The sequence below is a fragment of the Panthera tigris genome, chromosome A1 (assembly GCF_018350195.1).
Source record: "Panthera tigris isolate Pti1 chromosome A1, P.tigris_Pti1_mat1.1, whole genome shotgun sequence".
NCBI lineage: Eukaryota > Metazoa > Chordata > Mammalia > Carnivora > Felidae > Panthera > Panthera tigris.
The window spans coordinates 17,070,145-17,089,612 of record NC_056660.1 but is presented as its reverse complement, the minus strand read 5'-3'; the positions used below and the strand labels follow the sequence as shown (position 1 = coordinate 17,089,612).

General features: G+C 40.6%; 1 protein-coding gene across 1 annotated transcript in view; it reads right to left on the bottom strand.

The window, feature by feature from the left end:
* FREM2 (FRAS1 related extracellular matrix 2) overlaps nt 1-19,468 on the bottom strand; it is a 164,821-nt gene that overhangs the window by 83,769 nt on the left and 61,584 nt on the right. The window contains exons 3-4 of the mRNA XM_015544519.2: nt 8,175-8,321; nt 853-1,083 (exon numbers count right to left, since the gene is read on the bottom strand). Coding sequence (XP_015400005.2) covers nt 853-1,083; nt 8,175-8,321 — 378 coding nt within the window. The remainder of the gene's footprint in view (nt 1-852; nt 1,084-8,174; nt 8,322-19,468) is intronic.

Sequence of the window (19,468 nt, the reverse complement as noted above, 5' to 3'; positions counted from 1 at the left end):
ACAAAATAAAGTAGGCTGGCAGTTAAAAAGAAAGTCACGTCTGGCTTCTGACAGGATTTCAGCTTTAGAAGACTCTCTCCAACCTTTGAATAAATGCCAGCCTTCCAAAAGCCATTCAACCTTTTTCTTTCTTTCTTTCATTTTCTTTTTCTTTTCTTTTTCTTTTTTTTCCTTTCCTGACTGCACGGAGACAAGCTAGCAATTAGAACGATGGCAAAGGGGAGGGAATAGGTCAAATTACACATGAAAGCAGTGAGGTTCACTTTTACCAACATCAGCCAAAGGTGGGCACTGACAAAAAAGCATAATCTAATAGAAATTAAGAGGAGTGATTTAAGACACGATTCGCCAAAGAGTGGGGATAGGTCTGGTGGGTTTTATGTAACAAATGTGGAGGCGCACAGCCAAGTGAAAACTGTTGGCTGATAAAAATTCTAACACTTGAACAATCAAGTGTAACATGGGGAACAAATTAATCCCAAATGGTCTGATTCTTAAACTCTTTGTTTAAAGGACACTTTGAAAGACATTTAAAAGACTTTAAAAAGTAATGAATTAATTCAAGAAAAATGAGATGAGCAATATTGATTCTAAAGAACAGAATTACAGTAAGAGAAAGAACATGCTGATAATTCATATGAGCTTACGTAGTTCATTTACTTGAAATGATATAGCTTCCCTTATTAGTTTTTGGCTTCCCTCTCCCATCAGCATACGTGAGAATATTTAACTATGAGTCTAGAACATTCTCCCCCATAGAAAGTCCAAACACTGAATTTAAAACTTCCTTTACAAGGTATTTTGTCATTAAAAACCCAACAGCGACGAGACAAACAAGTCGACAGCTCTCACCATCTCCGGGGTCAACAATCTCCACCGTGGTCACTGCAGGGAATTCCAGAGCAGCCAGCACAGGCTCTGAGAGAACCACCTGGAAGGTCTCCGACTGCTCGTGTTCTCCATCACTCATGATCCGCACTCTCCAGGTGGCCCTGGTCTGGCCTGGGTTGAACTGCACTTGTTTCTGTGCTTTGCCCTTGAAGTCTTTGTCTTTTTCTGCAGTCCCATCTCTTGTGCCGATACCTTCACAAAAACATGGTATCATTCTCTTAGCTTCATTTTAAATTGGATTATTGAAGTTTGCCTTGTCGTTAACCTTTTGTGTGTTATTTATTCTGCCTGCCACTACGTCCAGCTTTGATTCCATGAGGTGGACGATTGGGGTACAGGTGCCACAGTAAAAGGGTTCTACTGTAGGTATTGGGGGTTCATGATTCTGTTCTATTCTTACCTCACGATGGTTTTGCTATATATTCTTTGAACTGTGTTTGTGTTAGAACCTCTTGTAAAGCAAGGCTCAGTAAATTAATATTCATGTTGCAAATATTCTTATTCCTACAGTTCATTCAGTCTTAAAAGCTCTTCACTTTTTTAATTTTTTTTAATGTTTGTTTATTTCTTAGAGAGAGACAGACAGACAGAGCATGAGTGGGGGAGAGGCAGAAAGAGAGAGGGAGACACAGAATCCGAAGCAGGCTCTAGACTCTGAGCTGTCCGCACAGAGCCCGATGCGGGGCTCGAACTCACGAACTGCAAGATCGTGGCCTGAACCAAAGTCAGATGCTTAACCTACTGAGGCACCCAGGTGCCCCAAAAAACTCTTCACTTTTACTTTTACATGTGTTATACTGCATGTGCCATATGATAAAAACGTAAGAAAAATTCTCTAACTAGAAAATAAGGAACTCTGTGAGTCAAGAATTCTTTGATAATCAAAGTTGTAAATGGCCAATAATAAAAAAAATTACAATATTCTCTCCACATTTACTGGGACTAAGATCCTTAAAAGAATATAATTCAGTGATTGTCAATATGACCACATCCAGGTTTGTGTGTGTGTGTGTGTGTGTGTGTGTGTGTGTAACACTTCAGAATTCCATGAAACCATGTGAACAGAATTGGAGAGCTAAATATATGTGATTGCTATGAGCACTATGTTGGGCTCACTCTGATGGTTCAACTCAAGGTCAATTGCAGTTAGCTGGGAAGGCTGAAGGACCTCTGAGTCTCTCACTACATTACAAGAGGATCTTCACTATCACTATACCATGTTCTCAAGTCACAGGTTATCTATAAACAGTCAACAGTTAACAAATCCAATGTCATCGAAAAATTATAAATTGCAGTTCGTACTTGTTCCACTTTGTACTTGTACTAGTATATCCTTAAGTGCTGAATCCAAACCTCTTAGTGAGCCATGTTAATAGAATAATTTTCAGATAGGGGTATCTGGGTGGCTCAGTCAGTTAAGCGTCTGACTTTGGCTCAGGTCATGATCTCATGGTTGTGAGTTTGAGCCTCGTGTCGGTCTCTGCACTGATAGCTTGGAGTCTGGAGTCTCCTTCAGATTCTGTGTCTCCTTCTCTCTCTGTTTCCCCCCTGCCCCCTGTTCATGCTCTGTCTCTCTCTCTCAAAAAAACATTAAAAAGAATGCTTTTCAAGTAAATTTCTTTAAATATTGGCATTTTGAGAAAAATTTGTAGGAAAGACAGCTTTAAAAGGGGGGAAATAAAATATTGTGACTATTAGAATTAAGCCTGAAAATAAAGTGTTTGTAGCATTTCTTATTTAATTGAAAAAATTACCTTATTTTTAAATAATGGTGCTTACATCAGATGAATCTGAATATTTTCATCTGACTGTTAGTTTCATCTTAAAATGACAACGCAAATAAATATTTCATTAAAATATTTTTGTCTTGGGGCCCCTGGGTGGCTCAGTCGGTTAAGCGTCTGACTTTAGTTCAGGTCATGATCTCACGGTTCCTGGGTTTGAGCCCTGCATCGGGCTCTGTGCTGACAGTTCAGAGCCTGGAGCCTGCTTCCGATTCTGTGTCTCCCTCTCTCTGCCCCTCTCCTGCTTTGTTTCTCTCTGTCTCTCAAAGATAAATAAATGTTAAAATTTTTTTTTTAATAAAATATTTTTGTCTTATAGCTCTCAGAAGCAACTGAGATAAAAATACCTCATTTTTTTTCAATAGTAGGTAAAACATGATTTTTTAATATCAGGAGGAAAAAGGGCACAGAACCAGGCATTCCAGCACTACGTATCCTGTTGAATGTTGCAGACTTCCCGTTAGCTCTTTGGTTCCTAATGCACACAGACAGGTTGTCAACACCTCTTGGGTCCGCCATGATTCACTGCCGAGGTAATGGATGATGAGAGGAATCATTCTCTATGAGGTTCCAGCACACATGCTGCTCATTGACCCATCTATCCACAGTGGCATGGGCCAGCAGAAGAATTTGCTATTTGCTCTCTGATAACCACTTTTGTTTTGTTTCACCAACAATGCATTATTTTCTTAGAGATTCAAAAGGCAGTTTAAAAATAAAAAGGAATGAGTATAGGGCCGCTCAGTCAGTTAAGCGTCCAACTCTTAACCAGAGTCTTAACCAGAGTCTTAACCAGACTCTTGATTTCAGCTCAGGTCATGATCTCACTGTTCGTGGGTTCAAGCCCCGCATCGACCTCCGCACTGATAGTGTGGAGCCTGCTTAGGATTCTCTCTCTCCTTCTCTCTCTGTCCCTCTCCCATGTGCACTCTCTCTCTCAAAAGTAAATAAAAGAATATTTAAAAAAAGGAATGAGTATAATACAAGGAATGTCCACTAGTTCCAACTAGTCATCCTTACTAAGTGATAATCAAGTTATCCAACCTGATAAAATGTAGACTGTCATACCAAATTTCATGGTTGCTGCTAAAAACACATATAACTTTTTTAGACGGACTTTATAAAGTATTTCTGATTGGATGTAAATTATAAATAGGCAAGATCGTTGATTTGCCAAGCAAAGAGGAATGGATTTCTATTTTGTGAAAAAAGACTTATGCCTCTCAAACATGAGGTAAAATTAAGAAGGACGTGTCATATTTTTAGAGGGTAAAATAAGACTTAGATGGAATACTAAATTTGCTTTGGGTCAAAAATAAAGATTTCCTTTCTATAATTAACGCACAGTACCTACTCTGAGTGTAGTGTTAGTCTATCCTGGTACAGGATACAGTTACTTACTATCCATGGACCAGCAGCATAAACAATATCTGAAAGCTTGTTAGAAATGCAGAATTACAGGCCTTACCCCAGACCCACTGAATCAGAATCAACATTTTAGCAGGATCCAAGTAAATCTTAGATGCATTAAACCTGAGGGTAGGTGGACACATACTAAATATTTCATATCTCCATAGGGCCCTTTATATAGGTGCCCATTTTTTTAAAAATTAAAGAAAAAAATTTTTTAATGTTTTTATTTTTGAGACAGAGAGAGACAGAGCGTGAGCAGGGGAGGGGCAGTGAGAGAGGGAGACACAGAATCTGAAGCAGGCTCCAGGCTCTGAGCTGTCAGCACAGAGCCTGACGCGGGGCTTGAATTCATGGACTGTGAGATCATGACCTGAGCCAAAGTTGGATGCTTAACCGACTGAGCCACCCAGGCCCCCCTAAAAAAATTTTTTTTAATGGTTATTTATTTTTGAGAGAGGGAGAGAGACAGAGTATGAGTGGGGAGGGGCAGAGAGAGAGAGAGGGAGACACAGAATTGAAGCAGGATCCAGGCTCTGAGCTGTCAGCACAGAGCCCGATGCGGAGCTTGAACTCAAGAACCACGAGATCATGACCTGAGCTGAAGTTGGACGCTTAACCGACAGAGCCACCCAGGCGCCCCCTAGGTGCCCATTTTAACAAAGGATGAAGAAATGGTGTGTAGACTGTGGAGGACACAGATTAGTCCAAGCTTTAATCTAACATGGTAGATGAGACAGCAAAGTACACACAACGTTCAAAACATGCTCTTAATTTGAGATACAAATATTCAGCTGGTAAATCATACCTGTTATAAATAACATTATTAGATGGGGCAAAAAATTCTAGAAATCAAAAAGCTTATAAATTGGGCTTAAGTTTATGCTTTTATTTTTTCAAAGAGAACTAATTATTAGACAAACCATATTCCTTTGATTTACTAAGCAAAACCACAATTGCAGCTCTTCCTCTGGTGTGGAAAAATGGCATGGAGGGTAAGCAAGGCACTTTTGGAATGAGAGAACAGATCATATCCTACCTTGGCCACGTAGTGGCCATGGGACCACAGGCAGGTTATGAACTTCCTCTGTTATGGGGGATTTCAGAAGCACCATAGTGTGGTAGTTAAGAAAGTTACCCCTGGGGCCAAATCTCAGCTCTACTCCTTAGTAGCTTTGGGAGGATGACAACCTCTCTGTTTCTTTACCTGCATCATGGGGGATATAATGACACTCCTCTCACACGGTTGACTATGTAAGGTATTGGGAACTGGGGCTGGCACATAAGAAGAACTCAATACATTTTAGCCATCATTATTGTCACTTCATAGTCCAGTATGTAACACAGTGGCTGGCACTGAGTAAGCCACTCAAGAAAATGTGAGGTTGAATTAGCGAGTAAAGTAAGTCGTAAGGAGAAAAAGACTAAGGTAACGTACTTAGTGTGCCTAACGAAGTATCTTTTATTTTGTAAATTCACAATAGCTGGTAGCAGTAAGATCTTTGAAATTCCAATACTCTTATGAAATGCAAACACATATTTAATTTGTTAATGGATTATACTGGTTATAAAATTAATAATCATCTCTGAGAAAACACTTATATAAATTTCATGTGATCCATGGCCTCCTAACTATGCTCCTGAACTTAAGTGATAGTCTGCCTCTAGATATCATGCAAACGATCTAATTCTAGAAGCTTGTAAGTGACAGTGGAGGCTTCAGGAAACAGTAACATGAAACACATTCATTGTAGAACTTCTTCCAGGCTTCCCTCCTCTTTAATCTGACTTCCATTCTCCCTCCCAGCTTGAAGTCTATTATCTCTTCAATGATTGATGGGTGTGGGCCACACACAGAAGTCTTTCCAACTTCCTATCTCCCCAGGTTACTAAGTAACGTGTGAGGTTAACCAAGTAGAGCTAAAGAACCTTTGTAGAATGGCTGGTGCTCATCTCCACATGCAGGAAATCATAGTTCGCTGAAAAAATAATGCTAGGAGAAAAAAAGAGCCCTTGTTTGACATTTTAGGATTCGGCTTTAAAAAAGAAAAGGAAGAGAAAAATGCGAAAAGATAGCTTTAAAAAATCTTTCAACCATTAACTTTCCCATTACTTTCAGTGGAAGTGAGTAATTAAACATACCCACCAGGAATTCTGGCAAAATGCAAATAGATGAAGGCATCCTTAAGAATTGCTGAGGTTCTTTGTGTCTCAGTTATTATTTCCCGCATACTTTCAAGCACAAAGTCCAGTTAAGGCTAATCTCTCATGGACAATAAGTAAGACAGGATCAGATTTCTGATCTGCAGAGCACGCGTGTGTGTGCAAAGAAAACATGCTTCCAAAGAGAGAGAGCACCAAGAGCATTCACTAAGCTTTAGAAGGTTAGACAAAGAGAGTGTAAATGGCAGCCAAGAGGAGGCATGTGCAAATCAAGACGGAAGCAGAGCAAAACATGAAAAAAAAAAAGGGGGGGGGGGTGGCGCCTGGGTGGCTCAGTCGTTTGAGCATCTGACTTCGGCTCAGGTCATGATCTCACGATCTGTGAGTTCGAGCCCCGTGTCGGGCTCTGTGCTGACAGCTGAGCCTGGAGCCTGTTTCGGATTCTGTGTCTCCCTCTCTCTCTGCCCCTCCCCTGCTCATGCTCTCTCTCTCTCTCTCTCTCTCTCTCTCTGTCAAAAATAAATAAACATTAAAAAAAATTTTTAAAAAAGACGGAAGCAGAGCAGCACAAGGTCCGCAGGTGGACCAGCTACCCTGGAGCCAATAACCTGACGGGGTCAGCAGAGAGTGGTGTGAAAATCTCTCTTACATGCTTAAAAAACAAAAATCACTTAAAATTTTTTTTTAATGTTTATTTATTTTTGAGAGACAGAGGGAGAGAGAGAGGGTATGAGCAGGGGAGGGGCAGAGAGAGGGAGACAGAGGATCCAAAGCAGGCTCTGCAGTGATAGCAGAGAGTTGAATACAGGGCTCAAACTCACGGCGCATGAGATCATGACCTGAAGCCAGACACTCAACCGACAAAGCCACCCAGGTGCCCCCAAAACAAAAAGCACTTTAAAAATAAGGAGTAATTAATACCCAGCATCCAAATATCAGGGGGGAGCCTGGTGGGGGCAGATTGTGGCTGTGGCAAAGGTATTGTATGTGGTATGTGTGTGTACGTGTGTGTGTGTGTGTGTGTATAGGGATCTACTCTTTAATGCTTTTTGAATTTCATGGGCCAGTAAAATTTCAAGTAATTGTTTTGCAGACAAACACAGGATTAGCAAGCTTTTATTTTTTATTGCCAACATTTTCCTAGATTCCTATCTTAGCCGATATTCTCACTCAGTGAAAGCTCTTTTACCTCATGAAAATTCTATCAGCCTAGATGTTATATGTTAGCTTGAACTGGACTTGTAAAAAGGCTTTAGTCTTTGCTTTTGGCTTCCAGTTTTATTTAAAAGAGTAAAGCAGCAGAAAATGATTAGTATTTAATGCCTGAGCATTGGTTCTGAAGAAAAGTCACAATGTGCATCTTTTAAGTAGAGCTTTCATGTAGAGTTGGGGTTCTTGGACTTTTTGTGACCTACCAGAGCATTCAAATGCAACAAATAGTAAATTACACGTCAATGTCTAATAGATTACTGAATAGTTTTTCACCCCTTATTATTAAAGTTGCCCTCCTATATGTTTTACACTGGCATTTCTGCAGAGTTTTATATTATGGTTAGATTACACATTCCCCTAAACCTCTTCTAAGGTCTATTGACATTTAAAAAATTTTAACCTATGAGCGATTACCACCATTTTTATGAAGTTATTTATATCAGAGAAAGATCATATGTAGGTAGAAGGTTTGAAGAGGTATATATATATTCGGTTACACATTTCCTATTTTTATAGCCTTTTGTCTCTATGATTTAGCTTTGACACAAAAGTCTTGGCATGTTTCTGAAGCAGTCAAAGAACCTTTAAATGTCAACATCTCCTTAAACTTTAAAACTAGAGCAGTAAACTAAACATATTTTAATCATTGTAAAATTATGGACATTTGCTAGGAACAAAGGGGGATTTTGGAACAGAAATGTCGATTAAACTTACTTATAAATGAAGTCTCTCCCAAGTAACCTCTGCGTTTAAGAACGACATCTAGAAATTTGGAATCCTCATTGATCAGGTAATATTCCTTTTCAAACGAGATCCATGCCCAATTCAGACGAAAATGCTGTTTGGTTAATTTGTTTCCGCCTAGAAAACAAAAATTTAAAGCCCCCAAATTAGTGCTTTCTTGAATGAATGGCCCTAAAATTTCCACAGAGTATTTGGATGATACAACATTAAGAATCATTATAGCCACTTGGTTTGACATGCAACTCCATAATACATACCTGGAGGACAGCTTACTGTTCAGCGATTGTTGTACAGAAATTCGATAGCTGACATCCTTCACAAAATCCCTTGATCTTTAGAAGGCAAAGTGGGTAATGGGGAAGAATCACACAACTACTAGCAGCAATTTTCTTTAAACGTACAACTATCCAAGTTGCAGGACGACCCACGTTCCACAAGGTGCCGCTGGAGAGCAAGTTTTCTTCTATAAAGAAGGCTTCAAGGCTCATTTGGATGTTAAAAACACACATACAACTTCACAAATACCTTTCTCTGGTTCACTGAGCAATTGGATGGAAGGCTTTAATTATAACCACTTAAGAAAAAACAAATATCCCTTCTCCGCCTCCCTTCCCCACTATACTCCACTCCATTCTTTAGAGCAAACAGACAGCTCTTTTCATTGATTCCATTCTGTTCTCAAGATAAGGCTCTCTCCTCCCACCTCCCCACCAAAATGGAGCTGGCTGCCTATCAGGAGAAAACAAACTGTGTGTGATCTCTCTAATGTGAAAGCTGCTAGGCAAGGAAAATGAAAGGAGAAATGGTTATCAGCTGATCACTCTGCAGTATCCTTCCATTTCCTTTGATCTACACCAATTATTTCAGAGTAAAGTGAAGTTTATAAACAAAGGCATTGGTAATTTCTTTTAAGTCTTTCTGGAAGAGGGTGGAAAAAAGCCCAAGTAACAAACACAGCTAGAGGCACCATTTTAATTCTAATTTCTTCTTTTCTGAGTTCACATAGAGAGAGCTACTCTAGAGAAGGAGAAACGAAACAGGAAAACATCATGATTTCAATAGACGGAGGGCAAAAAATCTGCACAAGGAGAAACATAGTGACTGAACAAGCACGTGAAAAAATGTCCATCTCTGCCAGAAATTTTTAAGAAGAAAAGTTGCAGTGACTGAGTTATCAACCAACATGTACCGAAGATGAAAGAGAAAATACCCAGTGCAGCAGAGATTATATAGGGAAATTGGTTTTGCTGTTTATTGCTGTCTGAATTGTAAATTAGCACGAGCCTTTCAGGCAGCTACATGGCAAAATGCAGGCAAGAGACAAAAAGATGTTCGGTTCGTACCGTTTGATCTTGTAAGTCCTTCTGTGAATTTCTGCTTCAAGAGAAGCAAAAAGATATTTGTAAGGAATCCTTCATTTCAATATTTTCTATAATAGGCACCCAAACCAAAACAACTTTTGAGTTTTTGGGGTGCATCAAATCAATGAGATACTGTTGGGCCATTGAACAATAAATGTGACCTTCTTAGTGGAAAACTTAAAACACCTAAAGACAGAAACACAAGGCGTTGAAGCTGTGAATGTCGTAGCTACGTAAAATGAGGCATCACAGATGTGGACCTCCTTCGTGTGTTACATGGACGGGACTATGGACCTTTCCATGTTTTGGTTAATTTTTACAAATATAAATAGATCAGAGGGCAGGAAGTTCATCCATTTTGTCCTTAGGAACGTATTATGCCTACCATCTCCTCCACACGGTGCTGTCTTCGCGAGGAGGGCCCATGGCTGGGCCTGAAGTGTAAGGCCTACTTCCTTTTTCATCTGCTGTCTGACTTTCAACAAATTTCTTCCCTAGACCTCTGTTTCCTCATGTGGAGAGTCAAGGGAAGGTAATATTAATTAACGCCTGCGTCCGGCGTGAGAACGAAGGGCGATGACCCACGCAGGCGCGCGGCACGCTGTGACGCATCGATTGCATCATTCCACAAAAGTTAGAAGTTAACTCTCTGGTCTCCCCGCCCCCCCCCCCCCCCCACCGTGCATGCTCACATCCAGCCCACGCGCCCCCTGCCGGACTCCCGGTAATCCGCCCGAAGTCCCCATGCGCCTGGCTCCCCTCTGCCTGGTTCCCGCCAGCTGCCGCAGGCGTCAAGGCAGGCAGGCCTTCCTTGGGGATTTCCAGTTTGGCCTTGACCTACCCTGTCTTATCCCTGGTGCACTCGCTCACTCCCAGATCCAGCCAAGAGCCCGCTGCCCCATGGATTTGCCAGCCTCAGCCACTCCTCCTGTCCCCTCTGTCCTCTGGCCTAAAATGATGGCCCATCATTCTTCTGCTCACATTTTCCACTCCTCGCAGGCTCCCTTAACCACCTCCTTCATGAAGCCTCTCCGGCGCCGACTCCAGCCTCTGATCTGGGTGTGATTCACTCACAGATTCCTCTGCGGTTTTGCACGTTAGCAGACATCCCCTCATCTTGCTTAATTGTACAAATTTAATAATTGTACTACATTATACTGATTTTTGTCGGGGAGTCAGAGTGGCCATTCATTCTTTTACTATTGCCAACCCTTGGTTTTATTGCCTTTAAAGATATTTAAAGATTTTTTAAGCTCTTGCGTTTGTGTTCTGTTACTTGGAACATTTCTCATAGAATGTAACAGATAAGACTAGAATAACATTTGATCACTTGCACTAACACATAAAACATTTCTGATCTTTCAACTAATTATTACAGGAGAACATCTTTGTGCCACACTTCTCTCTTCCTTCTCATTTACATTGTGGCTCCATCACGGGCCAGATTTTATTCCAAACTTCTTGTACTTCTTGTCAGGCTCTACCAAGCCATTCCTTCTTCATCCTAACACCTCCAGCCTTCTATACAGAAACATCCAGGCACACTCAACTTCTCAGCATTTTCTGAACAAAGCGGGGGGGGGGGTGCAGAGAGGGAGACACAGAATCTGAAGCAGGCTCCAGGCTCTGAGCTGTCAACACAGAGCTCGACGCAGGGCTCAGACTCACAAACTGTGAGATCATGATCTGAGCCGAAGTTGGACGCTTAACCGACTGAGCCACCCAGGAGCCCCAAACCCACAAAACCTTGAGATCGTGACCTGAGTGGAAACCAAGAGTCTGACACTTAACCAACTGAGCCACTTGGGTGCCCCACAGTAATTGTAATTATTTATCTGCATGCCTGTGTGTGTTTCTTCTAACTGTCTGACCTCCTCGGGACAGGTGCTGGTGAAATTCATCCTAGTCTCCAAGTTCCAAGTAGTGTCTGCAACACAATAAGGATTGAAGAAATCTGTGTCATAAGTATGATTTTTAGGACTAGAGTGGCTAATTTGTGACTCCTGCTTGTTTTATTCCCTTTTTGTTCATAACAGTTTTCAGCTTACACAAAGCACATACTTCAGTTTTGACTTGTGACTAATAACACCTGACCTCTTTAGTAACTCTTGTGCTCAACAAATGAATTTTAGTTGACAGTTCTGAATATTTTATTCCTATCTCTTTCCCCTATATCCAAGAAGACATCACTAAACACAGTTTCTCTATTTCTCTAAATTTTTTGACACTTTTTAGCTAATTGTGAGATCTGATTCTAATCCTCTCCTTAAATATTCCAGAAAACATCACACTTCTAAATATTACATGTTTTAAGAATACTGAGTCAAGGAGGCCTTCCCTTCACACTCTGTATAAAACAGTGAGCCCTAGTGCAAACCGCAGCATGCTCTAGGCCCTTTATTCTGATTAATTTTTCTCCACAGTGCTTTCCATAACCTCATATCCTATATATGTCTACTTTTGTGTCTGTTCACTTGGTCTGTCCCGATTGCAACACATGATCCAGCCCATTTTGCTTAACTGTTACAGGAACACCTACTAAATGAATTAAGACACTCTAACGTCTCCGTTGAAAGAAATTCAGTAGCGCTTCACTTCTCAGGCAATATCAATGTCCTGCATAAATGTAACATAACTCTTTCAGTACCGAGTCTTTTTCTTATATTACAAAAAAAGGAATTGTTTTTAATAACGCCCTTTCTAAAATGTTCTGCATACTTCTATTCTTAAACACTGTGTAAAGGCTTTAAACGATTACCCATGAATGTGAATCGCTGGGATTTGTATTTATCTCAATGACACCTCCAGGGGTTATTGATGACTCCAGGCCCGTTTAACCCTTCCATTGCATTATGAAATAGCTTGGACGGTCTTAGGAATAGGTAACTTCATCTCTCCTTACAAATTTATAAAACTCATTATTGGGTTGGTGCTTATGTTCCGGAAAGATGAAGGTGCCAGGTTACTGGTTAATCAAGGGTTTCAGGTGACACACAGCTGAACAAGTTTGCCAGGATTTCATATGTCTGCGGCTTTGAGATTTTGTTTGAAATAAAATTCAGAAACAGTACCGAGAAACTTGGCTTTGCGAGACAGTGACATGCTCTAAGGTAATTGTTTTAGATGCTTAGCTTTCACTCTAAATCTGGGCTTTCTAAGTAGGTATCTTGCTAGAGAATAGGAAGTTAAGTGTATAAAGCTTAATGCTGAATAAATTAAATGCTACAAAACCTCTGATTTTTTGTACATATGAATCCTACTGCATTTTGGAATTTGTAAAATCTTAGGCACTACTCATGCAGGAGAGGTACAGGGATCTGAGGAACTAAGCTGCCGTTTCCTGTAATTCTTTTTATTAAAACTGACCTTGCACAATTGAACTCTGTATTTCATCTAAAGAATGAAAAGACCCAACATATATTCATTCATCACCTGCCACATAAACTCCTCTAGCACCTTACTCTATGGGAAATAAGTGTTAATACTTTTAATACCAATAGCTGCAGCTTACTGAATGTGAAATTAACTTAAACTGACAATTTTTCACTTCAATTTCACTTATTACTTATTTTACGATTTAATTTTACTTTTATTTCTGATTTTAATTTATTATTTTGCTACTTATTTCAGTTCCTAAAACAGACTCTGTCATCTGTGATGCACAAAGAATGAGTCTCAGCGTGTCACTGGAGACAAGCTAAAGTCCCTAACTGTGTCATAAATCCATACAACAGGTGCCTGCCAGCTGATAACCACACTCCCATAGGCTTTGTCCCCAAACCCTGACACTAAAGCCATTAAGGGTTTGATGAAAAGACCTCTTTTGAACTTTTCCAGCTGGTCTTTAGGGTTCTTCATTTTCTTTTTCAATGGGAACACAAGAGGTTTTTTTTGTGTGTTTTGTTTTTTTTTTTTTTTTAGAATAACAAAGAATTGCAACCTTCAATTAGCCCTCCCTAAGAACATAGAGCTGCCTGGTTTTTCTAAAGACAAAGTATACATCTTCAATATAAAACTATTCACACCTCTGACTTGTCTTGATCAGGGTAATTTCTAGGTGCCCATTTAGCTTTGATTTTTTTTTCAAACATATTTTAACAAATATTTTCCTTGGACAAAAGTTAGTTACTGATAGAACCTAATTCTATTGGTTAGATTTTTCTAGCTTGTTAAAATTTCATTTGCCCTGAGTAGGGTTCAGACTGAAAGCTGAACTGAAAATCACATCCATTTTTAAAAGTTGGATATTGTCCTTTAAAGCAGCAATAGAAATAGACATTTATATTAGAAAAGAGTAAGGCAACAATATTACCTAATTTACTACGAAAATTAGATAATTTGGTTTTTCAGCAGTCTTGTTCTTTTAGAAGGCAAGAACAGTGGTTAACAACCAATGCAGCTACCATCAACATCTATGTTATTAATTGTAGTGAAAATCAAAAACTAAAACTGAAATAAGGCATTTATTGTGTTTCATTTCTGTGCTAGGATGATCTTTTAAACTTTACTTTGCCTTAGAATCTTCCATACGAGAAACTTTGAGAGCTTCCGGAGCCTTGTCCTCCAGCCTTAAGTCAGGTGGATTTCACGGTTTACTGCAAACCCTGGAGGTAAAGCTGCAGTCAACTTGGCTTTGAAACATACCCTCCCCAGTCCCCCAGGAGCTGATATTCAAGTATGGGAGATGGCATAAATACATAGATAAGTGTATATGCTGAAGATTGATAAATGCTGTGGGAGAGGCACTGATAATGAGCTGTGGGAGATCACAGAGAGAAGGACTGCTTTCACCTGAGGGCATCAAAGACAAGTTCATAAAAGAAATAGTGTTTAAATGGGGCCTTAAGTACAGGGTGGTATTTGGACATTCACAGAGATTGGGGGAAGGTGTTCCTGGAAGATTAAGTCTAAGAATGGAGATAAGAAATCCAGTGAGAAGGAAACTTCAGGGAATTCAGTTTGGTAGGAGTTAGGGACATTTACTAAATACTCACTTCCTTGCCTTCTTGTATAAGTGATTGGATAGTAAAGAAAAAGAGGAAGTGATCTCAATGCTTTAAAATCTGCCCCAAGGGTGTAATCCTGCCTCGAGGCAATCCTGCCTGACCCGGCCACCCCAGGGATGAAGAATCTGGACCTTAAAGGCAGCTGTGCCTTAGTATGACTCACGGAGCTCCTGAAAAACTGAGAGACAGACCCAGAAAAATGGTCAATAGATTTTATACTTTTGTCGACTATTTAATAATTCCAATGGTTGTTTTTGTCCGATAGTGACTTTTGATCATTGATATATCATTTTCTTCCTTCCATCTGTACAGCTACCCCCCACCCCCAACATGCCACCGCATTCCCACTGCCTTAGACATTCTGATAAAGAGGCAGCACAGGACAAAGTATCAGGTTCACAAATACAGAGACTATATAGAGAAACGTACAGAAAGAGAGGTAGTGCGCCAAAGACCCAAAGGTGGAGAGAAACAGACACAGCACGTATTGACCTCTATTGGATATGCACAGTCATATATGGTGGTCTCTTAGGCTATTCTCAGGCAAGGCACCTATAAGTTCATCTTTCATAACCAAAACCTAAATGCAGCCCAGATATCTTGGTAACTGTCACATCAACTACAGGGAATCAGATCACAATTCACTTTACCACATGTAGTTTTGTTCCTTAGAAACGTGATTTCATGGAGTACATACCCATGATGGGTATACGATGCGTACATATACCCATGATGGGTATATGTGTACATGAGATTCCAAAGAGCTGAATTCCTACCCATGTACTCTACCAGAGGTTGATATACAGTTGATGCCCATTCATTATTCCTGGATTCTGTATTCACAAATTGGTCAACTCACTAAAACTAATTTGTGACCCCAAAATCAGCACTTGCCAGGCTTTTTGCTCGTTCGTGGACACTTGCCGAGTGGCTGGGAAGAATCTGCATCACCAGATTCTCTGCCTTCTTGTTTCATACTGTAAACCAGTGTCCTTTTCACAGACTACTTAGTGCCGCCCCTTCCGCATTTTTGTGCTTTGTGTTGGTAATTTCACTGATTAAAATATCACACAATCATAGCGCCACAGTGCAGCTCAGTGTTCCTGAGCAAAGAAAGCTGTGATGCCCTACGGAAAAAATACACGTGTTAGGTAAGCTTGTTCACATATAAGTTATAGAGCTGTTAGCTGTGAGCTTACTGTTAATCAATCTACAGCATGTACCAAATAAGGTATCTTTAAACAGAAACACACACCTAACAAGGTCACGTATTGATTGGATAATAAAACGTCGCGACCAGAGGCTCACAGGGAACCTTACTCTGTGTTTCTCCTAGGAGCTATCACTCAGCATTGGCAGTGATTTTACAGAGTATGACTACCGCAAATAACAGAAATCAGTTGTATTGCCTCAAAACAAGCTACAATAAGTCATCCTTTTGGGACAAGATAAAACGGAGCATAAGGATTGGAAAAGTGTTCCGCCTCCACACACATCTCACCTCCCTTTAGCCAACCCTTTCCCTGGCACGTGATCAGGAGCGTGAATGCAAAAGAGCCGTCAGTGCATTGTCGGGTGGGCAACCTGGCCATCTGGCCCCAGTAGCACTAATAGCAGTAAAGGGTAAAGGGGATACCGGCTCCTGCGTGGCTATCCTGCCATAATCAGCATGGACAGCAAGAATTCATAGGCTAATTTTTTTAAGTAGGCTCATGCTCAACGTGGGGCTCTAACTCACAGCCCGGAGATCAAGAGTCTCACGCTCTACCGACTGAGCCAGCCAGGGGCCCTGATAATTTTTAACCTAGAGGAAAATAATACACATGGGATGAGTTCTGATGCACAATAACTCCTAATCCTGCTAGATTCTAATTATCTTAGACTCATTTGTCCTGGGGATATCGGTTCTAGCACAGCCCCCATCTGGGATTCATGCCTATTTATGCTTGTTTGGGGAACAGGAGTAACAGACCTCATGCAGGCTGATTTTTTGGGGCTATAAGGAGCCACTGGAGAGAGAACTCATTGTAATAGAGGTGGATGTGTCAGGCACAATGTTGTAGACTCTGTACAAAGTCTTAAATATCAGAGCAAAGGAGAGATTCAGAGCACAGTGTGAGGGTGTTTGTTACTCATCTCTAATTCATGCCCGGGCTCCCAGATGAATGTTTGGTTCCCGTGAAAAGAGAAAACCGTAAGCGGAAATTGAAAGAGTTACCTGATCACCCCCATTCGTACCAGGTTCCAAGCAGCACTCTTTTGGATATCCTGGTCATTGGATACACGACACGGGGAAAAGTTCACCACGGAGCTCTGGCGCCCACTCCTGGTGGCTCCTGGGGCCAAAGGCAGGTCCCAGCTTGGGGCGGCTGGACCTAGGGACTGGGATTGCAGGCAGAGCTATGGCAACATCGTGGGACTGAGCTTCTCGTGAACACCGACCCTTGAGCAGAAGCATGGGCTTGAGCGACCAGCATTGGCACAACACTGACCAGTCATAGGAGATCCTGGCCAAAAACAACTGGAACTCACGCCAGCACAGGTATAAGTGGGCTGAATGTCAGCTCTGCACTGGAGACCCTGAAATTACATGGAGAATCGGGCTGGACACAATGGGGCCAAGAAGTCAAGGTAATTTTGGTAATACACACATTATCTCAACGCATGTCACAATAACCCTGCCTATTAGGCATTTCTACATTCTATGGAGGAAGAAAATACCGTCAGGCTAAATTATATGCTTTAACTTGCCGAGTGTGTCATAGATCTAGGATCCACATCCAGCCTGCTGGTATTTTGTACTTCCTCTGAGGAATCAGATTACTTCATTTGGGTCTGCATTCTATTTACAGATGACTCGAGCTTAATTTTCATTTGCTGTAATTTAATTAATAAATGAGTGCTATAGAACAGAAGCAAACGTGATGTTCTGAGTGTTTCCCACCACCAGCAGCAAACCTTCTCACGCTAATGAGTAGTGAGGCAGACAAATGGTAAGAATTAAGTGGGAGAACAAAGGGTGTAAAGGACAGTGTCCAAAAATTTGAGACTGAATCCTAGAAAAATTAACACAAGCTACGAGTAAGACCCCCCTGTTTTATGAATGAATATGGGGACACAGCCAAAAGTTGGGGAAGCTGGTAGGAAAACACTTCCAGGCTGAATGATGTGCTCCATCAGGCCACATCTGGGCCAGAGTGGCAAGTCTGAGCCAGTGGGAATTCTCCAGGTTTCATTCGGCATGTTCCCCTCCCCCCAACTCCATCCTCCCCCTCCCCCACCCCTGCCTCAAAGGAAAGAACTTACTTTCAGGCTCTGTAACAAAAAGAAAAAGAAAAAGAGGGAACCTCCTAACCTCAGGCTTAAAAAAAAAATATTTCCTTAATCTAAACTTGATTTAACTGTGCAATACTTGGCTTTCTTAATTAGAAGTTTAAACCCAGTGGAATGAACGCCTTCACTGTTGGTATGCACGGCCAGGATGAGGAATTCAGGTGTACATCTACAGAAGACAAAGGACAAAGCAAACATATAATTGCAAGGTAAGCTCTCATGTACAGCATGCACGTCACCAGATGATCACGTGCGATGTAAATTAAAAGCTAACTTAGTCATCTTAATGCTGTACTTTGAGTGGCCAAGGAAACTTTGTTCTGAAAATGAAAGTGTGATACCGTATTTTAAACAAGAACACACACTAGTTCAAGAAGCCATTATGCAGATGAACAACACAACCATAAACCGCAAGCATTTTGGAACAAGAATGAGGCCTGGGCTGCAAATTTGCATATTTTCTCACTGCCGAATTTTACCAAGATCCAGCAAGCTGTGATTTCATCAAGATTACCAAGCAGCCATGTGCAGAAGAGGAGTAAGTTCCCAGGGGTTTTCAGGTCTAGTCTGGTGGACTTTTTATTTAATAAACTATGATATGATTTCAAATATATTCTTCAACATAAGATCGTAAAACTTGTGTGCTTAAAACAGTATGAAATAGTATGAAATATATATAAAATTTAAAATTTTAAATTATATATATATATATATATATATACACACACACACACAATTTAAATTTAAATGTTAAAGGGGACTTAATTATTTCTCATTAAAGCAGCCCAGAAATAACTTTCCATCCTATTTTTCCCATTAACATATAGAATTAAAAAAAAACAAAACAAAAACCCAAACCCTGTACTTTCACAGAAACAATAACTACTCTATCAAAAGCTGAGTTAAGTTTTGTCAAGAAGATCCACACCCTCTCCTGCCTCTGGGGAAAGGAAAAAATACAAAACAAAACACCTGGTGCAGCAAGACTTCTTGCGTGCACCGCCTGAAGCAACAAATTATATAAATTTATTAGATCTCTGGCAACACATTCTTAAAATAAATTTAATAGCCTTAAGGTCTCTGTTCAAACCAGAGTCTAATTCCTTTTGTGGCGCCAGACATCTCCCCCCACCCCATGGAAACTCTACGGGGAAATGAAAGGGGTGCTCCCAGCACCTCTCTGAGTAACCGGTTCAGCACCATTTAGTTAATTCCCTGTGAAGTGCGGTTGTTTTTCTAATTCCTATTTGTATAACAGCACCATGCACGTTACCGTCACACACAGCCATTGCAATTAACAGGGATTACAGCTGGAGCTGTAGTTTGGATTACCTTTGGAAAATGTTGTATCCACGTTGAGACAAAAATATAAAAGAGAATAAAATCCCAGAAGTACCTGGATCTGTTAAAAACAAAACAAAACAAAACAAAACAAAACAAAACAAAACAAAAGAAGAAGAAATCTTCTTTCACCTGAGTTGTTTCTATTACTACAGAAATTTAAATTTAATGGCTGGGAAGGAGGGATCAAGAAGGAATGACAGCATAATAGCCATTCTATGAA